This window comes from Vitis riparia, chromosome 6 (genome assembly GCF_004353265.1).
Source record: "Vitis riparia cultivar Riparia Gloire de Montpellier isolate 1030 chromosome 6, EGFV_Vit.rip_1.0, whole genome shotgun sequence".
In the NCBI taxonomy this organism is placed as follows: domain Eukaryota; kingdom Viridiplantae; phylum Streptophyta; class Magnoliopsida; order Vitales; family Vitaceae; genus Vitis; species Vitis riparia.
The window spans coordinates 3,826,174-3,843,985 of NC_048436.1; the positions used below are offsets into that span (position 1 = coordinate 3,826,174).

General features: G+C 33.1%; 3 protein-coding genes across 3 annotated transcripts; 1 reads left to right on the forward strand and 2 right to left on the reverse strand.

Annotated features, from left to right (window-relative positions):
* Positions 1-1,937: 1,937 nt before the first annotated feature.
* On the forward strand, positions 1,938-4,761 carry LOC117916850 (serine carboxypeptidase-like). Its single transcript, XM_034833045.1, has 8 exons — positions 1,938-2,267; positions 2,497-2,665; positions 3,022-3,141; positions 3,278-3,421; positions 3,508-3,658; positions 3,798-3,886; positions 3,990-4,248; positions 4,327-4,761. Exons 1-8 carry the CDS (start codon positions 1,939-1,941, stop codon positions 4,569-4,571), a joined length of 1,506 nt encoding a protein of 501 aa, XP_034688936.1. The 5' UTR covers position 1,938; the 3' UTR covers positions 4,572-4,761.
* Positions 4,762-6,394: 1,633 nt separating this feature from the next.
* Positions 6,395-8,556, reverse strand: LOC117916852. Its single transcript, XM_034833047.1, has 3 exons — positions 8,277-8,556; positions 8,022-8,142; positions 6,395-7,312 (listed from the first exon to the last, which is right to left on the reverse strand). The coding sequence occupies exons 1-3, from the start codon at positions 8,469-8,471 to the stop codon at positions 7,137-7,139; spliced, it is 492 nt and encodes a 163-aa protein (XP_034688938.1). The 5' UTR covers positions 8,472-8,556; the 3' UTR covers positions 6,395-7,136.
* A 431-nt stretch (positions 8,557-8,987) lies between these two features.
* On the reverse strand, positions 8,988-11,318 carry LOC117916851 (S-adenosylmethionine synthase 1). Its single transcript, XM_034833046.1, has 2 exons — positions 11,213-11,318; positions 8,988-10,438 (listed from the first exon to the last, which is right to left on the reverse strand). The coding sequence occupies exons 1-2, from the start codon at positions 11,217-11,219 to the stop codon at positions 9,261-9,263; spliced, it is 1,185 nt and encodes a 394-aa protein (XP_034688937.1). The 5' UTR covers positions 11,220-11,318; the 3' UTR covers positions 8,988-9,260.
* Between the last annotated feature and the right edge of the window lie 6,494 nt (positions 11,319-17,812).

Genomic DNA, 17,812 nt, shown 5'->3' on the forward strand with positions numbered 1-17,812 from the left:
CTACATTGGAAAGAAAATTAAGAGACTGATCAGAAAATGGTAGGGAGTAATACAAGTTGTATAAAAAAGAAATGAGGATTGTGAGGAAAAGATAGTATACCATAAGGGTATCATATTGATTTCGAGTTATGTTATTGGATGTGAAAATTATCTTTTTTTCATGGTAATTTAGATAAGGAGAAGATATATATGAATCCAACCTAAAGGTTATAAAATAACCTCTGATCATTTTATGAGAGGGGAGAATTACATACAAAATTAATTTGATAATTGTGTTTGTTTAGAAAATTGTTTGATGAAAACTTTGTTTATTTGTTCATGTCTACTGATGATTTTATTTTTTTATTTTTTATTTTTATTTATTGTGTGTAAAAAAGCACGACAATAATTGAAATGTTGAAAAATCGATTAAGAGTTGATTTGAAATGAAGGATCATGGAGAAGGAATTTTAGGGATGCAAACGTTAGGGAATATAAAAAGAGGCTTCTTGAATTGTTGTAAAAGCGTTGTCCTTCAATGCTTCATTGTAAGTTTTGAGACTTGATATATAAGCATTCATTTAACACCACATATGAAGCTTAGTGCAAAAGATATTTTATCCCTCAAACAAAAACTTGAATACAATGTATAATGTTTCATATATTAGTGTATTCGAGAAGTTTGGTATATATTATGATTTAACTTAGGATTCATATTGTGGTCGTGCATTAAGACAAGTAAATTTAGACTACGTAATTAACTTTATATAAAGATGACAACGAGACAGGGTCAAATAAAAAAATTAAAGGGACAAAGGTGGGATTTGAATTTTTCATTACCATATGCCCCACCCTATTTATTTTGTTTATTTTTTTTTTCAAATATTTGGTTTTAGAATTTTGAATTACATTGAAAATAAATATAATTTATAAATAAATAAATATTATAAATATTTATAATTTATTGTTTTGAAAATTAGATATTTTTCATCTTATGTGTTAAAAAGGAGAAATAAAAAATAAATTAAAATATTTTTTTATCAATTATATATATATATAATTGGGATGGGGCAAGACATAACAAGATAATGCAAAATAAATAAATAAATAAAATTCTTACATTCAAAGTTTTATACAACTTATGTATTTATGGTTATAGCCTTACCCATTTATTGAAGATAAACCAATAATGAGATAAATTTTCAAGGACTTGGGTGTGGAACAATTTAAATTTTTTTTAAAAAAAAAAAAACTAAATAAACATTACAAATCATAGACAATATCAAAATAATTAATTTTGAAATTGAAGAAAAACATAAATAGATTTTATTTAGGGAAAGAAATAAAATTGTAAAGAAGAATTTGAGAGAATAAGAAGAAAATCTATCAAAATCTTAGTGGGCATGTAAAAATTTCTGAAATTATTTTCAATATTAATTGAGTATACTTTCTTGTGATGAGAATTTTAAGAAAAAGATATTTAAAAAACAAAAATCTGCCAAGATATTAGGGGATATGTAAAAATTATTGAAACTATTTTCAATATTAATTAACTCCATGCAATGTATGCTATTATAAATCTATATATGCATTTATATTATAATTTAATTTCTACTCATTTTCTATTTAATTTATAATATTATAACTCCTTTTAATGAAATTATTTCCTTTTTAAATTATTAAAATGTAAATTATTTATCTAAAATACTTTAATTATATAAATTATTTTAATCTATTTTCCAATTATTCTAACTCATTAATTTGCTTTTGTATTGCATTATCAAATGTAGTGCTGTGTTTCCTTGCATAGAATCCCTTTTTTCCCAATTTCAATCTATTGAGATGTAAATATTAATTGTTGGAGTGAAGTAACGGACTGAGGGCCGTTATCTTTAAGCATAGTTTATCTTATAAATGTCACCAACTAGACCTCCAGAACCCGCACACAGACACGCAACAATGGCGTCAATTTTCTCTCTCCTCTTTCTCTTTCTTCTCCTTGTTCTCATCTCTTCACAATTCTCAGCTGCAAGAGTGGACAAGACCCATCTTCGCATGTCTTCAGCTTTGAATTCTCCAAAAATGCAAGCAGAAAGGCTCATAAGAAGCCTCAACTTGTCACCTAAAAAGGCTGTAAACCTGGATGTTAGTCATGGAGAAGCTGTGGCTCCCAGGATGATTGAAAAGGGTCTTGAGTTCCCTTTTCTTGATGGGTCTTCTGGGACTTCCATTCAGGACCTTGGGCACCATGCTGGCTACTTTAGGCTTGCTCATTCTAGAGATGCAAGGTAAGTTGTGTGGCCTTCTTCATATTCTAGGTACCTTCATATTTATATGAATCAATTTCTGATATAGTCTTTCTGCATTCTGGTGATTAATTTATTTGTTTGTAATAAATTTGAGGTCAAAACGTCATTGGTTTAATGTATTTATCAAATGTTTCAAATTTACTTTCATGAAGGGAGGGTGTTTGATTATTGAAAAAATCTCTGCATTGTTTCTTGTTCTGGACTGTAGGATGTTCTACTTTTTCTTCGAATCCCGGCTCAGCAAGAAGGACCCAGTTGTTGTGTGGTTGACCGGTGGCCCAGGATGTGGCAGTGAAGTAGCTTTATTTTATGAAAATGGTCCTTTTCATGTAAGAGATAACTTGACTCTATCATGGAACCAGTATGGTTGGGACCAGGTATTCTAGTTTCTCTTTCTGATTTCTTTTATTTAGAGTCATTTTCTTGATGATTTTTAGCCTAAAAAATATTTTTTTCCATTTAACAGTATTTTTTAGAAAGCAAATCCAGTTTTAAAAGTGTTTTTAGAAAACATTTTAAACTTAAAAAGTATTTTTTGAAAAAAAAAACAAGACATTCCGTAAAATTTACAAAACACTTTCAAAAAGTTGAAAAATTATTTGTAGTGATTCCTGAAGAAGTATTTGACAAGTGATTTTCACTAAAAATGTTTCAGACAGAAACACTGCCAAATTAGCATGATTGGCGATAATGTCATGTGAGAGTTGATACAAGTTATGTTCTCATTTTTCAGGTATCGAACATTCTGTTTGTAGACCAGCCTACGGGAACAGGCTTCAGTTATAGTTCCGATGAGGGTGACATTCGCCACAATGAAGAGGATGTTAGCAACGATCTATATGATTTTATGCAGGTCACTCTGCGTCTCCTTATCTTTCTGTGCCAAATCTGAAACATTTACTTATACCTCTTGGTGCAAACCACTCTTATCAACTGTAAAATCCTTCATGTTACTGATTCTCAGAAAGTGTAAAACCCTGTAATGTCAGGCATTTTTTGCAAAGCATCCTGAGTTCGTGAAGAATGACTTTTACATAACTGGAGAATCATACGCTGGCCACTACATTCCTGCGTTTGCTGCTCGGGTTCAGAAAGGAAACAAAGCAAAAGAAGGGGTTCATATAAACCTTAAGGTATATTTTTGAATTTGATCCATCTCGGTTACCTTGGTTGTTTGCTCCATTTGTAACTTTGTAGTCAACTTCAAATGTCCAAACAGGGATTTGCAATTGGTAATGGTCTTACTGATCCTTCAATCCAATACAAGGCATATACTGATTATGCATTGAACATGAAGATTATTGGAAAATCTGATTATGATAGTATCAACGAGTTGATTCCAGAGTGTGAAGAATCGGCAAAATCTTGTGGTAATTATACTAATTCCTCGCTTCATCTACTTTCTTCCAGTGTCTCTGTGGAAAAGGAAGACAACATAAAATCTATGTAGGAGCCATAATAATGGAAACTTTGCTCTTTCTCCTTCTAATATTTCAAGTATCATGCCAGGCCCTGACGGTGGAGACGCCTGTGAGACTGCATATACTAACTGCAATTTTATCTTCAATAGCATCCTGAATGTCGCTGGTAATATAAATGTAAGAAAGCACAGGAATTCTTTCCTTGTATCAGTGAGAGCATGTTGCAGAAACAAAAACACATTCAAATTTGACAAGAATATGTTATGTCTGTGACATGCAGTACTATGATATCAGAAAGCAATGTGAGGGGTCCCTGTGCTATGACTTCTCAAACCTGGAGAGTTTCATGGGCTTGAAATCTGTTAAGAAGGCTCTAGGAGTAGGGGACGTGGAATTTGTTTCATGTAGCACAGTGGTATATGATGCCATGCAGAGGGACTGGATGAGGGATATGGAAGTAGGTATTCCTGCTCTCCTTGAGGATGGAATCAAGATGCTTATATATGCTGGGGAATATGATCTCATATGCAACTGGCTCGGTAAGCTTCCTTGTTTCGATTGAACGGCTCTTGTTATAATGGCTAATGGGTGTGTTTAATTTCTATGTAATTATGCAGGGAATTCAAATTGGGTTCATGCCATGAAATGGTCTGGTCAGAAAGATTTTGAGGCATCTCCGACTGTTCCATATCTAGTTGATGGTGAAGAAGCGGGACAGCTAAAGAACCATGGACCTCTCGCTTTTCTCAAGGTCCACAATGCTGGTCACATGGTTCCTATGGATCAACCCAAAGCTGCACTACAGATGCTGAAGACCTGGACACAAGGAAAACTTGCGCCAATTGAAACAAAAGATGACTAGACGAGACTGTTCATTGGTGATGAGCCTCGTTTGTGTCAACATAATCTTTCATATTTGGTGTCAAAAACAGCATTCGGGCAGGGGTGCATCTATGATATGTTTGCCCCTCTTTGATTTGAAGATGGCTGTAAAAATTAGTTAATAAACTTTCCAATCTTTCCCAAATGGGCTACTTAATTCTTTACGTTGATATCAAATTTCATGCACTCTATATTTGTGGACATCCGCACCCACATTATGAGTAGTTCTCTATTCACGCAACTTCATAGGTATTCCATTGCCATATACATGCTCTGCAGTGATTATTCTGCACAACTTGGAGACTTAAGGCATGGCTCTTCCTCTCCACACATGGAGGGTCATTCCGCTTCGCTTCGCTTGTAGAGGTCACCCCTGGAGCCTACATAGACTTGATCAATGGCAGTCTCGGTATGGATGACAGTGGAGTTCAGGATAGGTCACCCTATCCAAACTTGCCCCTGCTATTTAAATTTATTTACACCCTTCTTCCAAAAATAAGTAAATAAATAACCAAAGCAAGTGGACATCATATTATTATTTTAAAAAGTTCTAGTTATATTAAAAATAGATATAATTTAAAAATAAATAAATATTATAATTTAATATAAAATCTATTGGTTTTTTTTTTTTTTTTGAGAAGTTGATATTTGTATTTTACTTGTGTTAAAATAGGTGAAAATGAAAAAAAAAATTATTCATTTATTTATTTATACAACTAGGACATGGTGAAACAAAGTAATATCCTTACTTGTCCCATGTTTTTGAAAAAAAATTAAAAAAAATCTCAAATCTAACTCGTTTATTATTATCCTAAAACCATTCTATTAGGGATGAGATGAAGTAGGTATATAAAAAAACTCACCTCATTATCAATACAAGTATCAACATTTATCCGTTACTAGTTCTGAGTATCAATGCGATTCATTTTATAAGGGGTTCATTTTCAAGTTTATATCATTTCATAGCTTATCCACTTTAGTTTTAATTAGGGAAGACAATTCGTATTGATGAATTATGTTTATATTGTGTTAAAACCTAAACATTCTACTAAATAGATCAACTCATACATAACACAAATAATGATCAAATTTAAAATATAAATTTAAATACTATCTAATTATTAAACAAATAACACGACTAACATATTTGATTCATTTAATAATTAGATTGAATTAAATCTTATATAAATTTACATGATTAATGTTTCAAACAGATATATTTACAACTTAATTGACCTATTTATTAAAAAAATAATTTAAAAATAAGTCATAATTTAAAGTTATAACTAGATTAATAAGTATAATTATTAAATGTGTCAATTCAGGTTAAATTCATATTATATAAATTGATCCAAAACCTACTTATTTATTCAACGAGTTATATGGATGGACATGAACTTTACCAAAACACGATTATACTTAACCCAAACTCTTAAAAATGCATTTACGAATTATATCAAACTTTGTCACCCTGATTTCCCAAGATTACAAGATTACAATTGATAAAAATAAAATGGGAAAGGAGAGCAAATCCTTACAAATACTAGATTGGTAAATATTTTAAGAGGAGATCTATTTTCATTATTTTTCTTCTTTAAAAGCATTATTTTCGCCTTAAACTCAGTATAACATATATGCCTCCTGCACAAAGATCTTATACCTTGGTAAATGTGAAAATTAAGATATTTTTGTTGTTTGGGTGCAGGTGAGTGCTAAGAAAATGAGTCTTTTTCCCTTAGGATGAGGTCACAATTTCCCTATAAAGAAAGGCTCAATACCCTTTCTAATGATGTAGCTTTGCACTTCTAACAAACAGTTTAGAAGCCACAACTTTACTTAAAAAAATAGAAAGCCATGTGAAAATAGTACATTTGTGTCCTAATAACACAATGGTGAAAAAGATCAAAGCTAACTAACTAACTAAATAAATAAAAAGTTGAAGCGTGCTTGAATCAAATAACTACATACAAATGTGATTGATCATGCATGCTACAAACCGGCCTTAGAGCTCTTGAGCCCATTGATAGAGGTTCCTGCTAAGCACCATCCCCTCAATCCTTGACACCTCCCTCTCTCGTGGCTCACTTCCTATCCTACTAAAAACCCTCCATCGACAATGTTGTTCATAAACATTATTCCACGTATAAATGACTAGTGATCATAATATCATCTAGCCGGAGCTTGATTGAGCTAATGCATTATATAAGCTCTTCATAATGGGAAGGAATCAACTTGAGCCACCAACAATTTGGCTAGTCAACCACTGAAAATAACCTAATCCAAAAACCAGAAAAAATCTCATTATCATTGAACCATAGGCATGAAGCATACTGGTTGGCCCTTTTTCTTTCCTCTGGCATGCTTAAGAAATTCAAGCCAAGGAGTCGAACACGGCATTCCTCTTAGAGAGCAATGTGAACCAAATACAAAAGTAGCATCTTTCTCATAGAATAATCTGAACCAGAAAAAATATGGCCATCCATAGCTTACTGGTGAAAGAGAGTACTTGGAGCTCCATAGATACATGCAAGATTGAAGAAGCCGGTTAAGCACCACCTCTTTTCACTCCATACAATTCCCTCAAAGTCTCAATTGCTGGCTGAAAACCAGAGCGCAAAGGGACAACAGATACGACTCGCAGATGCTGTGCATTACCATTCTTTGGTTTGGATAGTGTCATTCTGAACATCTCTCCTTCTAGTACTTTACCAGCAGTCACAGCTACGGAGAACATCCCAAAAAAATAAATTAATATTTCAAATTAAATAAAGAGCACTTCTAGGTATTAAAGTTGGAATGGTTTGGATGCAGACTCCATGGAAGAATGGCTTCTGATGGTTGTCTGCTTTTCCAAACAGTGGAAGAATGACTTCTGGTGGTTAACTTATACATTATCACAAATGAAGTGATGGCCAGGATTTGAATTCTTCCTCTACATTTTCTCAGCAATAAAAACAGGAAAAGGAATGGATATCCTTAATTTTCCCTGGAAAAAGAAGGGAGGAAAAAGAACAGGAACCGCCTACTTGGTAAGGAAAAATGATTCTTTGAAAGACACATTGCAGAACATAAATGTCCCAGGACTATGACCTCTAATCTACAGAACCCTTAAGTAACCAATTAAGCATCCATTAGAGATCATATTCCCTAATTGTATGCATTGAGTGGAAAGGTTTTGGAGAAAGAAACGAGATTGCTAGAAACTTGTGTAATTTGTAATGAAGAGGAACCTGGAATAATTTGAAAAGACCCGTACACCAGTTTGGATTCCGCCCAAAAGTAGTGGCAAGGACAAAAATTTCCCTAATACCAAACAATGGCAAGAAAATAAATCCAATTCCTTCGATTTTCTGTTTAGCTGATACTTCAAAATTCCAGAGTGCCCACAATCTCCAATAGAAAATTTTGCAATGGTAGAAAAGAGGGTTACCTGCAAAAGGATGAAGCTTGACAAAATCAAAAAACTCATCAGCAGAGCACCCAAACAACACCCTGGCTGCCCTATCAAAGCATATCACCACAAACACCTTTGTATCTGACGCTATAGACACCTGAAAGAAAAAAGAATTATCATATAAAATTTCATCAGCAGATACGACGCCTGAGAAGAAAATATTTCCAGAAACCATTTACAGAGAAAAAAGTCAGAAAAAAAAAAAAAGGAAACCCAGAAAGAGGGTCGCACAAGAACACGGAATAGGCGTTTAGAAGGGGGTTTGGAAGCGTTGAAATTGCAGAAATTGCAGAGAGAAGACGTGGAATTGGTGGTGGCAGTGTCAGGAAGAGTCCTCTCGCATGCAGAGCAGACCCTATAGCAAAAGTTGGTGTGGTCCATTGCCACCAAACCGCACATCAATGTCCAGGGTTTATCGTCTTCCATAGTTCCTAGGGTTTCTTTTCTTAGGGTTCTACAGGAACTCTGCTGGAAAACGAAAGACCCAAAAAAAGGCTGAATTCCATTTGGATAGAAATCAATTTAGAGTAAGAAAATAAATTTGAGAATTTATCTTTGTTGTGAATTTCTGGGATTTCATTTTGTCGATTTTATTTTATGAACCCAATTTTAAATAAAACATAATTTATAAATATCAAATATATCGATTAATTAATTATATTTTAATTTTAAATATAATTGACTATAATTTTATTCTTTTTAATTTTTAATTTTTTTTATAACTAAGAACTTCTCGTTACCAAATTCTTAGGACTCTTTATGAAGACCCAAATCTTGAGATGCTAATCTTCTTGCAATAAGAAGTAGCAATAAATTCAAAGTACCATTTAAAATTTTTAATAATACCATATGATACAATATTTGACATAAAAATGAACAAAATTATAATTATTTTGAGTTAAATGCAATAAATTTGGACAAAAGTGAATAGACAAGTAACAATACTGTCAATACCACAGCCAAGACCAATGATTAATCTCACATTCTTAAAATCCAAATCATTAATAGAGACCACTAGCTAGATGCAAAGAACAATGTGAACTCTAATGATCACATCTACCATCCCCAACTTCAACTATATGATTCCTAAATCCCTGTCTCCTCCAGAGTCAAACTCAGCGATGTTCCTATGTACTTTTCAAATAAAAAAGGGAGTCTTTAAATGAAGATGACAAATGTACTAGAAACACATCCACTGGGAAAGAGGGCAGACTTTTAGGCCTTCTCAGGCTTGAGCTGCTTGACAGTCTCCCAAGAGAAATCTGGGTCGTCACGGCCAAAATGCCCATACGCAGCAGTCTTCTGGAACCTGAAGTTGCCTCCTCTCTTCAGGTCAAGGTTGATTGAAATCATCCCTGGCCTGAAGTCGAAGTTCTTCTTGATGAGAGCCAGTATATCCTTGTCAGGGATCTTCCCTGTTTTGTAAGTGTCCACAAACACAGACAAAGGTTCTGGAACACCAATGGCATAAGAAACCTGTACAATGCAGCGGCGGGCAAGCCCTGAAGCCACCACACTCTTTGCGGCCTGCCTGACAATATATGCACCACTGCGATCCACCTTCGTGGGATCCTTGCCGGAGAATGCACCACCACCATGAGCACCCCAGCCGCCGTAAGTGTCGATGATTATCTTCCTTCCTGTAAGCCCTGCGTCCCCATGAGGCCCACCAATGACAAAACGCCCTGACGGGTTGAGGTGGAAGATGGTCTTGTCATCCAGGTACTGAGGTGGAATGACTGGCTTGATCACATGCTCCTTTAGGTCCTTGGCTATCTGCTCATTTGTAACAGTTTCATCATGTTGAGTTGAGACGAGGACAGTGTGGACTCTGATTGGGACCATGGCTCCACCCTCGTTCCGGTATTCAACAGTCACTTGGGTCTTGCCATCAGGCCTCAGCCAGGGGCATGTCCCATTCTTTCTCACTTCAGTGAGTTTGGCTCCAAGCTTGGTAGCAAGGACATGGGTGAGTGGCATCAGCTCAGGGGTTTCATCTGTGGCATATCCGAACATGTGGCCTTGGTCACCAGCTCCGATCTCCTCAGGCTTTTTGGTGAGGTGCCCATGAACACCCTGGGCAATGTCAGGGCTCTGCTGTTCAATATTGACAAGGACTTTGCAATTATCAGCATCGAGGCCCACATCAGCTGATACAAATCCAATGCCTCTGCAGGTATCACGGACAATCTTCTCGTAGTCCACTTTGGCCTTGGTGGTGATCTCACCAAAGACCATAACCATATTTGTCTTGGTACATGTCTCACAAGCGACTTTACTTTCAGGGTCTTGTTCCAGGCAAGCATCTAAGATGGCATCAGAGACTTGATCGCAGAGCTTGTCAGGGTGACCTTCATTGACAGACTCGGAGGTGAAGAGAAAAGTATCCATCACTGAACATGGCAGTGCATCCACAGAAGACAAGTGTTAGTTTTTCCGCTCATAAACAAAAGCTGAATCCCAAGAAAGACCTTATCCTAAATTTGCCATTGATATACAAATGCAGATAACTATATTTAATATCAGTTGGAATATCACAGTTTTGGTAAATAGAACACATTGCTGCTCTTAAATTGATCTAAACAAACCACCATAGCCCAAAATCAAACACCCTTTCAGTCTAACTTACATTCACACTGGGGGCAGTTTCAAATGAATTAAAAGTAAAGATGATTGTGAGTAGCTTAGGTGTAATAGATAAAACAAACCATGACCATGTTTTGGACTCAAAAAGCTAAAGAAAATGCTGAAAATAGTTTTCCCAAAGGAACCATACGGGGCAAATTCAAGCATTTCCGATTCTTTTCTTTTCCTTCCCATCATTATGAGCCAATGATTTTGACCTTCCCAACCACAAAACTACCCTGTTTGAACCCAAATCCACAGCTCAACCAAATGCAGAAGCCCGCAATAGGGCCATGGTCTAAGTCTAGGATTGGGATTCGCCCAGAACCATACACATGCATGCTATTGTGTGTTTGAATTATGGAATCAAAAACCTTTACTAGGTTCTTAGGAGTCAAAGATGAGAAGAAAACCCAATAACCGAAATAAACCGGTGGGTCCAGAAACAAACCAAAATCACTACACAAACCAACATACGGTGATCAGATACATTATTAAACACAAAAATAAGTGGAAAGAAGAAGAAGAAGAAGAGGGCGTACCTGGCATGCAACGAATAACTGATCAAAAAAGAGAGAGGAAAGAAGGGAGGGTACGGTATATATGAAGGGATCCGAAGAAGAAGGTGAGGTTGGGGTTGGTTGAAGAGAGACTCGCACTCGTCTGACTCGCTCCACGCACTTTGTGGCCGCCTTCTTCGGTGGAGCCATGGCGCTCCGCCACTTGTGCCGCCTCTTTCTATTCCTAACTGCTACTAATAAACTATAGGCTCTACGTTTCTAGAACGGTCTACGTTATCAAATATATATATATATATATATATATATTTAAAAACTTTAAATTATTAAAATTCAATAATACTATTTTTACTAATACAATATTTTATATTTCTAAACTATCGTCCGTTATTTTTTTTTCCTCCTCTCCCCCCAATCTCACATCCCAATTGCACCTTTTTTTTTTTCCAACCTCCACCCCACATTTTAGCATTCTTTTTCTTTTATTTTTATCTTCATTTTCATCTCTACCACCCAACCCCCAACCCGACATAAACTTTGTTTTTTTTTTTTCTTCTTTTCATTTATTTTATTTTTTCACACTCAATTATTTTTCATATTTTTCTTATATTTTAAAACAAAATAATTTCTTTAATAATAAATTATAAAATGTTTTTTTCACCAAAAGTATATTATGTAAAATGATTTTATTATAGTTTTAATGTGAAATTAGTAAAATTGATGAAAATTGGCAAAAACAAATCTTGTTTAAATTAATAATTTATGTGGCTACTATAATGTTTTCTTATACAAAAATTAGTAATTTAGTAAATATTATAAGCAAATAAAAGAATTAGAATTTTATAATTATTATAAGCAAAAATTTATGTCATGAAGAATTTTCTAGCTATTATAAACAAAAAGTAATTTAGTAACTATTATAAATAATAAAAAAAATCGATTTTTATAATTATTATAAGCAAAAAATTTAGTCCAACCACCGTAGCCGATGGTCGCCGACTTTTATCCCTGCTCCAAACCCTAACCGTCGCCACCTCTACCACCTCCCAGGACGCCAAAGCCCCACCCAGGTAGTCGATTTATTTATTTTTGATAAATATATATATTTTTTTATAAAAAAAAATAAAAGTTATAAATTTTACCTGAAAATTGTTATCAAATGATTGAATTTCGTCATTCATTGTATTTTGTATGTGATTCGCAACCTTAATCAACTATAATTTAAGTTCAATATGTTGAGAGGAGAATTTAAGTTCAATATGTTGAAAAGACGTTAGAGAGAATTCTTTATTAAAATGGTATATATGAAAATATATATATATAAAAAGTGTTACGTTTAGCAAAAGGGATGTTGCGAATAGCAACTCCCTTATTAAAATTATTTTTATTGGAGATATTTTTATAAGAAGAATTGGGTTATTTGTACATGGTGGTCGTATATATCAAAAGTTCATCCTGTTCGTTCTTAACTTCTCTATGTTTTATATATATGTTCTATCATAAGAAAGTTTTTTCTTATCGCCATGTTATTAGTATTTTTTTATATTATCATATTAAGTTACTTTTTTAATAATAAACTTAATTTTCTAACAAAATTCTTCAAACAAGTATGGGAGTCGTTATTCAACTTTAAAAAAAACTTTTAACTTTTTTAAAATTGATTTAAGTTAAAACTATTTTGGAAAATAATTTTTGTTCTTTGCAATAAAAATAATTTTCTAATTTAGAGAATACATTTAAAAACTTTTGAAACATAATTTTAAGAATTTGTTTCGAAAACATGTTATTTTTTAAAACAAAGTTTAGATATTTTAGTTATTTTTTATAGAATGTTGTGAGGAAGAATTAAAAATATGGAAAATACTAGGCTTAACTCAACACTACTTTAAAACAAGTCAAAAAGAAAACTATAAATAAAATTTTATTTTTAAAATAATTGAGAATGGTCTTTTAAAAAGAATAAGAGAATTATTCTTAAAAACTATTTTTTAAGAACTTAACCATACTTATTTAAATTATGGTGTTAAAAAGAAAATTTCTTCATCATCAACCCCTTAAAAATTAGTCATTGATGGAATGATTTTTTTTTTTTTTTTTTACACAAATAATCAGTTATATATTATTGCATGAGTGTTTTTATGTGCTGACAATTTTGAGTCAAAATTCTCATTGTGTTTTCATAACATAATTGCTTCAAATCTTCTCTTGGATTCTTATTGTTTTTATCTCAATTAAGTTTTAAACTTTTATTCTTTTAGCTTTTGTGTTTTAAATTGATTGACTCAATTTAGGATCAATCACATTAAAGGACAACAATATATTGATTATCAAATTTTTTTAGTTACATCTAATTGATCATAATTCCGCTATGGTTAGATAAAGATTAAAAATCCACTATTTAAGTCCTATTTCAATATTAAGGTTTTAAGGCTATCATGGCGAGGCTACCTCTATGAGCTTTAATTTCGTTAGGGTTGTTTGGTTTGAGAGGAATTTTTGTAGGTATTAAATTGAAAATTCTCTTTTATGTGAACTAATTTCACTTAAAATGTTTGGTTCAATATAAATTCCATACCTACTATCATATTTGTCATATTTGGGGTAAAACTAAATTTGTTCTTTCTTACATGGATTCAAGAAGAGGTCATATTGAATTTGTCATAGACTCTTAAGTATGCTCTAAAAGAAGAAGATAAGTAGTTAAAGTTGCAAGGTCTTAGTAAGAATCGGTGAATTTGACCTTGATAAATCTTATACACAATTGATTTCTTTATAATAAATGTTCTCGATCGCTTATATGCCTATAATTTTCATCTTTTCGAAGATTTTTCATATTAAATCTTACTATTATTGTCTTTCTCTTTCTTCCATCTCATTTGTTCATTTCCATTTGTTAATCTTAGTTTATGAAAGTGTTATGGTTTCTTATGTGTTGGATGGTTGAAAAACGAGTTGAAATTTGTTCATGTATACCTAGGAAATTATAAGTATAATTTCTAAATTTGTTATAATGTTTAAAGGTATTAAAAAAAATTATGTTTTAAGTGGTTGAAATATCTTGTAAATCTTGTTTGGAGGGTGTTAACTCATTTGCATGTAAATTGCATTTACTATTTTGTAAAAAGGATATTGGTGCATCCCTCTGATACAATCACAAGGAGCTCACAAAAAAGTCAAATAAACTAAAGAAAAGAAAAGAAAGTTGCTAACACTTTGAGGGGTTAGATTTTCCCACATAACTCTCAAGTTGATAATATTTTAATTAGTTGTTTATTCCATTGAAATAGATGCTTAAATAGAGGTATCTCTAATGTAAAGTTCCTCCACAAAAGTAGGAACAAACTAGTAAGGAGATAGAGTCCTTATTGGTTTCTTCTTTATTAACATAACTATGTAGAAACAAACTAGTAAGGGGATAGAGTTCTTATTGGTCTCTTCCTTATTAACTTAACAACTTGAAAGAAATCCTTATCAACCTAAACTAGTTTAGGAAAAAAGGAAATTGACTGAATGTGTACCAGAAACAACCTTTTCCCCCTTAAGCAGCCACCTCATCCCTAAGATGAAATTTTGAAAACCTTTCTTTAAAAATATCTAGTGCTTCCCATGTCGCTTATGCTAGAAATAACCCTTGCCAATGAACCAAAACTTCTTACTTTCCCTTATGATGACGTTGAGCTAAAACAACTTGAGGGACAGGTGCTAAAAAATCATCTAAGTTGATCTTTGGAAATTTTGGCAACATTGAGCAATATTCTCCAATTCTATTTTTTTTTTCTAATTGTAAGACATGCAAAACAAAATGGAGCCTTGAAGTAGTATATAGTTTTAAATGGTAAACGAACTTACTAATCCTTTCATTTACCTCAAAAGGCCCATAATAACAAGTTGAGAATTTAAAATTTTTTCTTAAGGCAATGAATGTTTGATGATATGGTTGCAACTTAAGATACACATAATCCCCAAATTGAAACTCTCTTTTAGCGTGATTAGAATCATACAACCTTTTTATTGGAGCTTGAGCTCGGACAATACATTCTTGGACTTCTTTGAAAACTCAATCCCAGGAAATTAGTTCATGTTCAATAGCTTCCAATTTTGTAGTTCTTGGATATAATCAATTAGTTGTGAAAGGTTTTTTCCATAGACAACTTCAAAAGGGGTCTTTCGTACTGTAAATTGCCAACTAGTATTATAGCAATATTCAACCTAATACAAACACTTAAACCATTCTTTTGGTTGGGAACTTGTAAAACATAAAATGTACATCCCCAAAGTTTTATTAACAACCTTACTTTGTCCATCCGTTTAAGGATGATAATTGGAACTAAAATTGAAAAATGTTCCATTCAAACGAAACAACTCTTTCCAAAAGGCACATATAAAAGTAAGGTCACGATAATATACAATTGACTTAGGCTGCCCATGCAACTTGAAAATATTATCAAAAAATAATCTAGCAACTCTTATTGTTGTGTAAGGGTGAGAGGAAGAAAATGAGCTTATTTTGATAGTCTATCAACAACTACCAAGATTGTTGTCTTACAATTAGAAAGTGGTAGCCCTTCAATGAAGTCCATTGAAATATCTTCCCAAATTTGAGAAAGAATGAGAAGGGGCTGCAATAACCCAACAAAAGCTAAATTTTCATGTTTATGTCATTGACATGTATTACACCCATGAATAAACTACTTGATTTGCTTTGATGCATTGGAAAGTTTTTACCAACACTTCATGAGTACTACCATGAAATTCATTGATAATGGTTGGTGCAAGTTTGGATTTAGTTGTAAGATAAATATGATCTTGGAATAAAATAACCCCATCAGCCACGTGCCAAGGTCCGATCGCCTTTCCTTATTGAATTCTAGAGTATAATTCTTGAAGGGTCAATGGTGTTGTCATTTCATATTTGATGACTTCAAGCCAATGTGGTAACAACTATGTCAAAGCAAGCAATGATCATTCAGTTGGTTTGGTCTCATAATGACAAGAAAGAGCATCAACAACTATATTCCCACCATCTTTCTTGTATTTAACATGGAAATCATAACCCATTAACTTGCATAGCCACATTTGCTGAGTCATAATGGTGATTTTTTAAGTCCACAAGTGCCTTAAAATTTGATGGTCAGTTCTTACTATAAACTGTCTCCCTAACAAGTATGGCCTCCATTTTTAATAACAAGAACCAAACCTAAGATTTCCTTCTCATATGTTGAGAAGAGAAGATTCTTCCCATATAGAGCTTGATTAAAAAATGTTATAGGTCTCTCCTGAAGTAAGACAATACCTTACACCCACTCCTAAAGCATCACATTCAATAGTAAAAGTTATAGAAAAAAATCAGGTAATGATAATATTGGTGCATGAGTCATTGCTAACTTCAACTTTTGAAAGGCCTCATTTGACACTAAACTTCATTTAAACAATTTTTTTTTTTGTTTTGTTTAACATTTGAATGAGAGGAGTTGTTATCTTACCATAATTCTAAATGAACTTTTACTAGTAACTTGTAAGTCTTAAAAACCCACACAAAGCCATGACACTCTTCAATTTAGGCCATGACACCATAGCCTTCACATTGGATAGATCTATGGCAACATCTTGATTCGAAATCAAGTGCCTCAAATAATGTACTTGTTGTCTTCCAAACTTACACTTTTCACCCTTCATCTTTCACTTATGAGCTTACAATATATCAAAGAGTATTCTTAAGTTCTTTAAGTTGGCATCTCAACTTCTACTATATATAAGTGTATCATAAAAAAAGACTAATACAATTTTTTTTAGATAATTTTGGAATACCTCATTTATAAGGACTTGAAAAGTTGAAGGAGCATTAGTAAACCCAAATGACATGATCAAGAACTTGTAATGGCCTTGATAAGTCGTGAAAGTTGTCTTTTCAATATCACCAAAATATATACACACTTGATGGTGGCTTAATTGTAAATCAAATTTAATAAAAAATTGAGTACCCACTAACTCTTCCAAAAGCTCATTTATTACACATCCTTCAAGATGATTTTGTTTTAAGGCCTTATAATCAATACACATTCTCCGCATACCATCATATTTTTTAACCAAGAATACCGAAGAAGAGTAAGGGTTAGTACTTGGTTGAATAGTTCCTATTATTAAGCATTTCTTTAACCAATGCCTCAAACTCATTTTTTTGACAATGAGGGTAGCACTATGGTTGCACTGCAATTAGCCCATAGCTTGGAAAAAGTGGAATGTGATGGTCATGACTTCTTTGATGGGGGAACTTTGTAGGTTCAATTAAAACTTATTAATAGTCTTACAAAAATTACTTAATTTCAATTTGAATGGAGCCATCGTTGCTCATAACCTCATTACCACCTGTGAGTTGCACTATGACTCCCTTTTAAGATGCTAAAAGTTTAGTTTATGCCGTGCCGATAATCCTCTTATCCCTTGAATTAGTGATACCTTTTAAAATTACTTTCTTGTTGCTTATAGAAAACTTCATTAACAACTTTTCAAAATCATGTTATATTGGCCCTAATGTCCTCGACCACTATGTACCTAATACAATATCATAGCCTTCAAATGGTAAAATAAAGAAATCAACCTCAAATAGTACCTCTTGAAGCTTGA

What these genes read in the sequence shown, in the direction of transcription:
- LOC117916850 (XM_034833045.1), top strand. Translation starts at nt 1,939, where the DNA reads ATGGCGTCAATTTTCTCTCTCCTCTTTCTCTTTCTTCTCCTTGTTCTC. An exon ending in GGGTTCATATAAACCTTAAG is followed by an intron (nt 3,422 to 3,507) that starts GTATATTTTTGA and finishes ATGTCCAAACAG; the next exon opens with GGATTTGCAATTGGTAATGG. An exon ending in TCTCATATGCAACTGGCTCG is followed by an intron (nt 4,249 to 4,326) that starts GTAAGCTTCCTT and finishes GTAATTATGCAG; the next exon opens with GGAATTCAAATTGGGTTCAT.
- LOC117916852 (XM_034833047.1), bottom strand. Translation starts at nt 8,471, where the DNA reads ATGGAAGACGATAAACCCTGGACATTGATGTGCGGTTTGGTGGCAATG. An exon ending in AACGCCTATTCCGTGTTCTT is followed by an intron (nt 8,143 to 8,276) that starts GTGCGACCCTCT and finishes TTTTTCTTTCAG; the next exon opens with GTGTCTATAGCGTCAGATAC. An exon ending in CAAGCTTCATCCTTTTGCAG is followed by an intron (nt 7,313 to 8,021) that starts GTAACCCTCTTT and finishes TGTTCTCCGTAG; the next exon opens with CTGTGACTGCTGGTAAAGTA.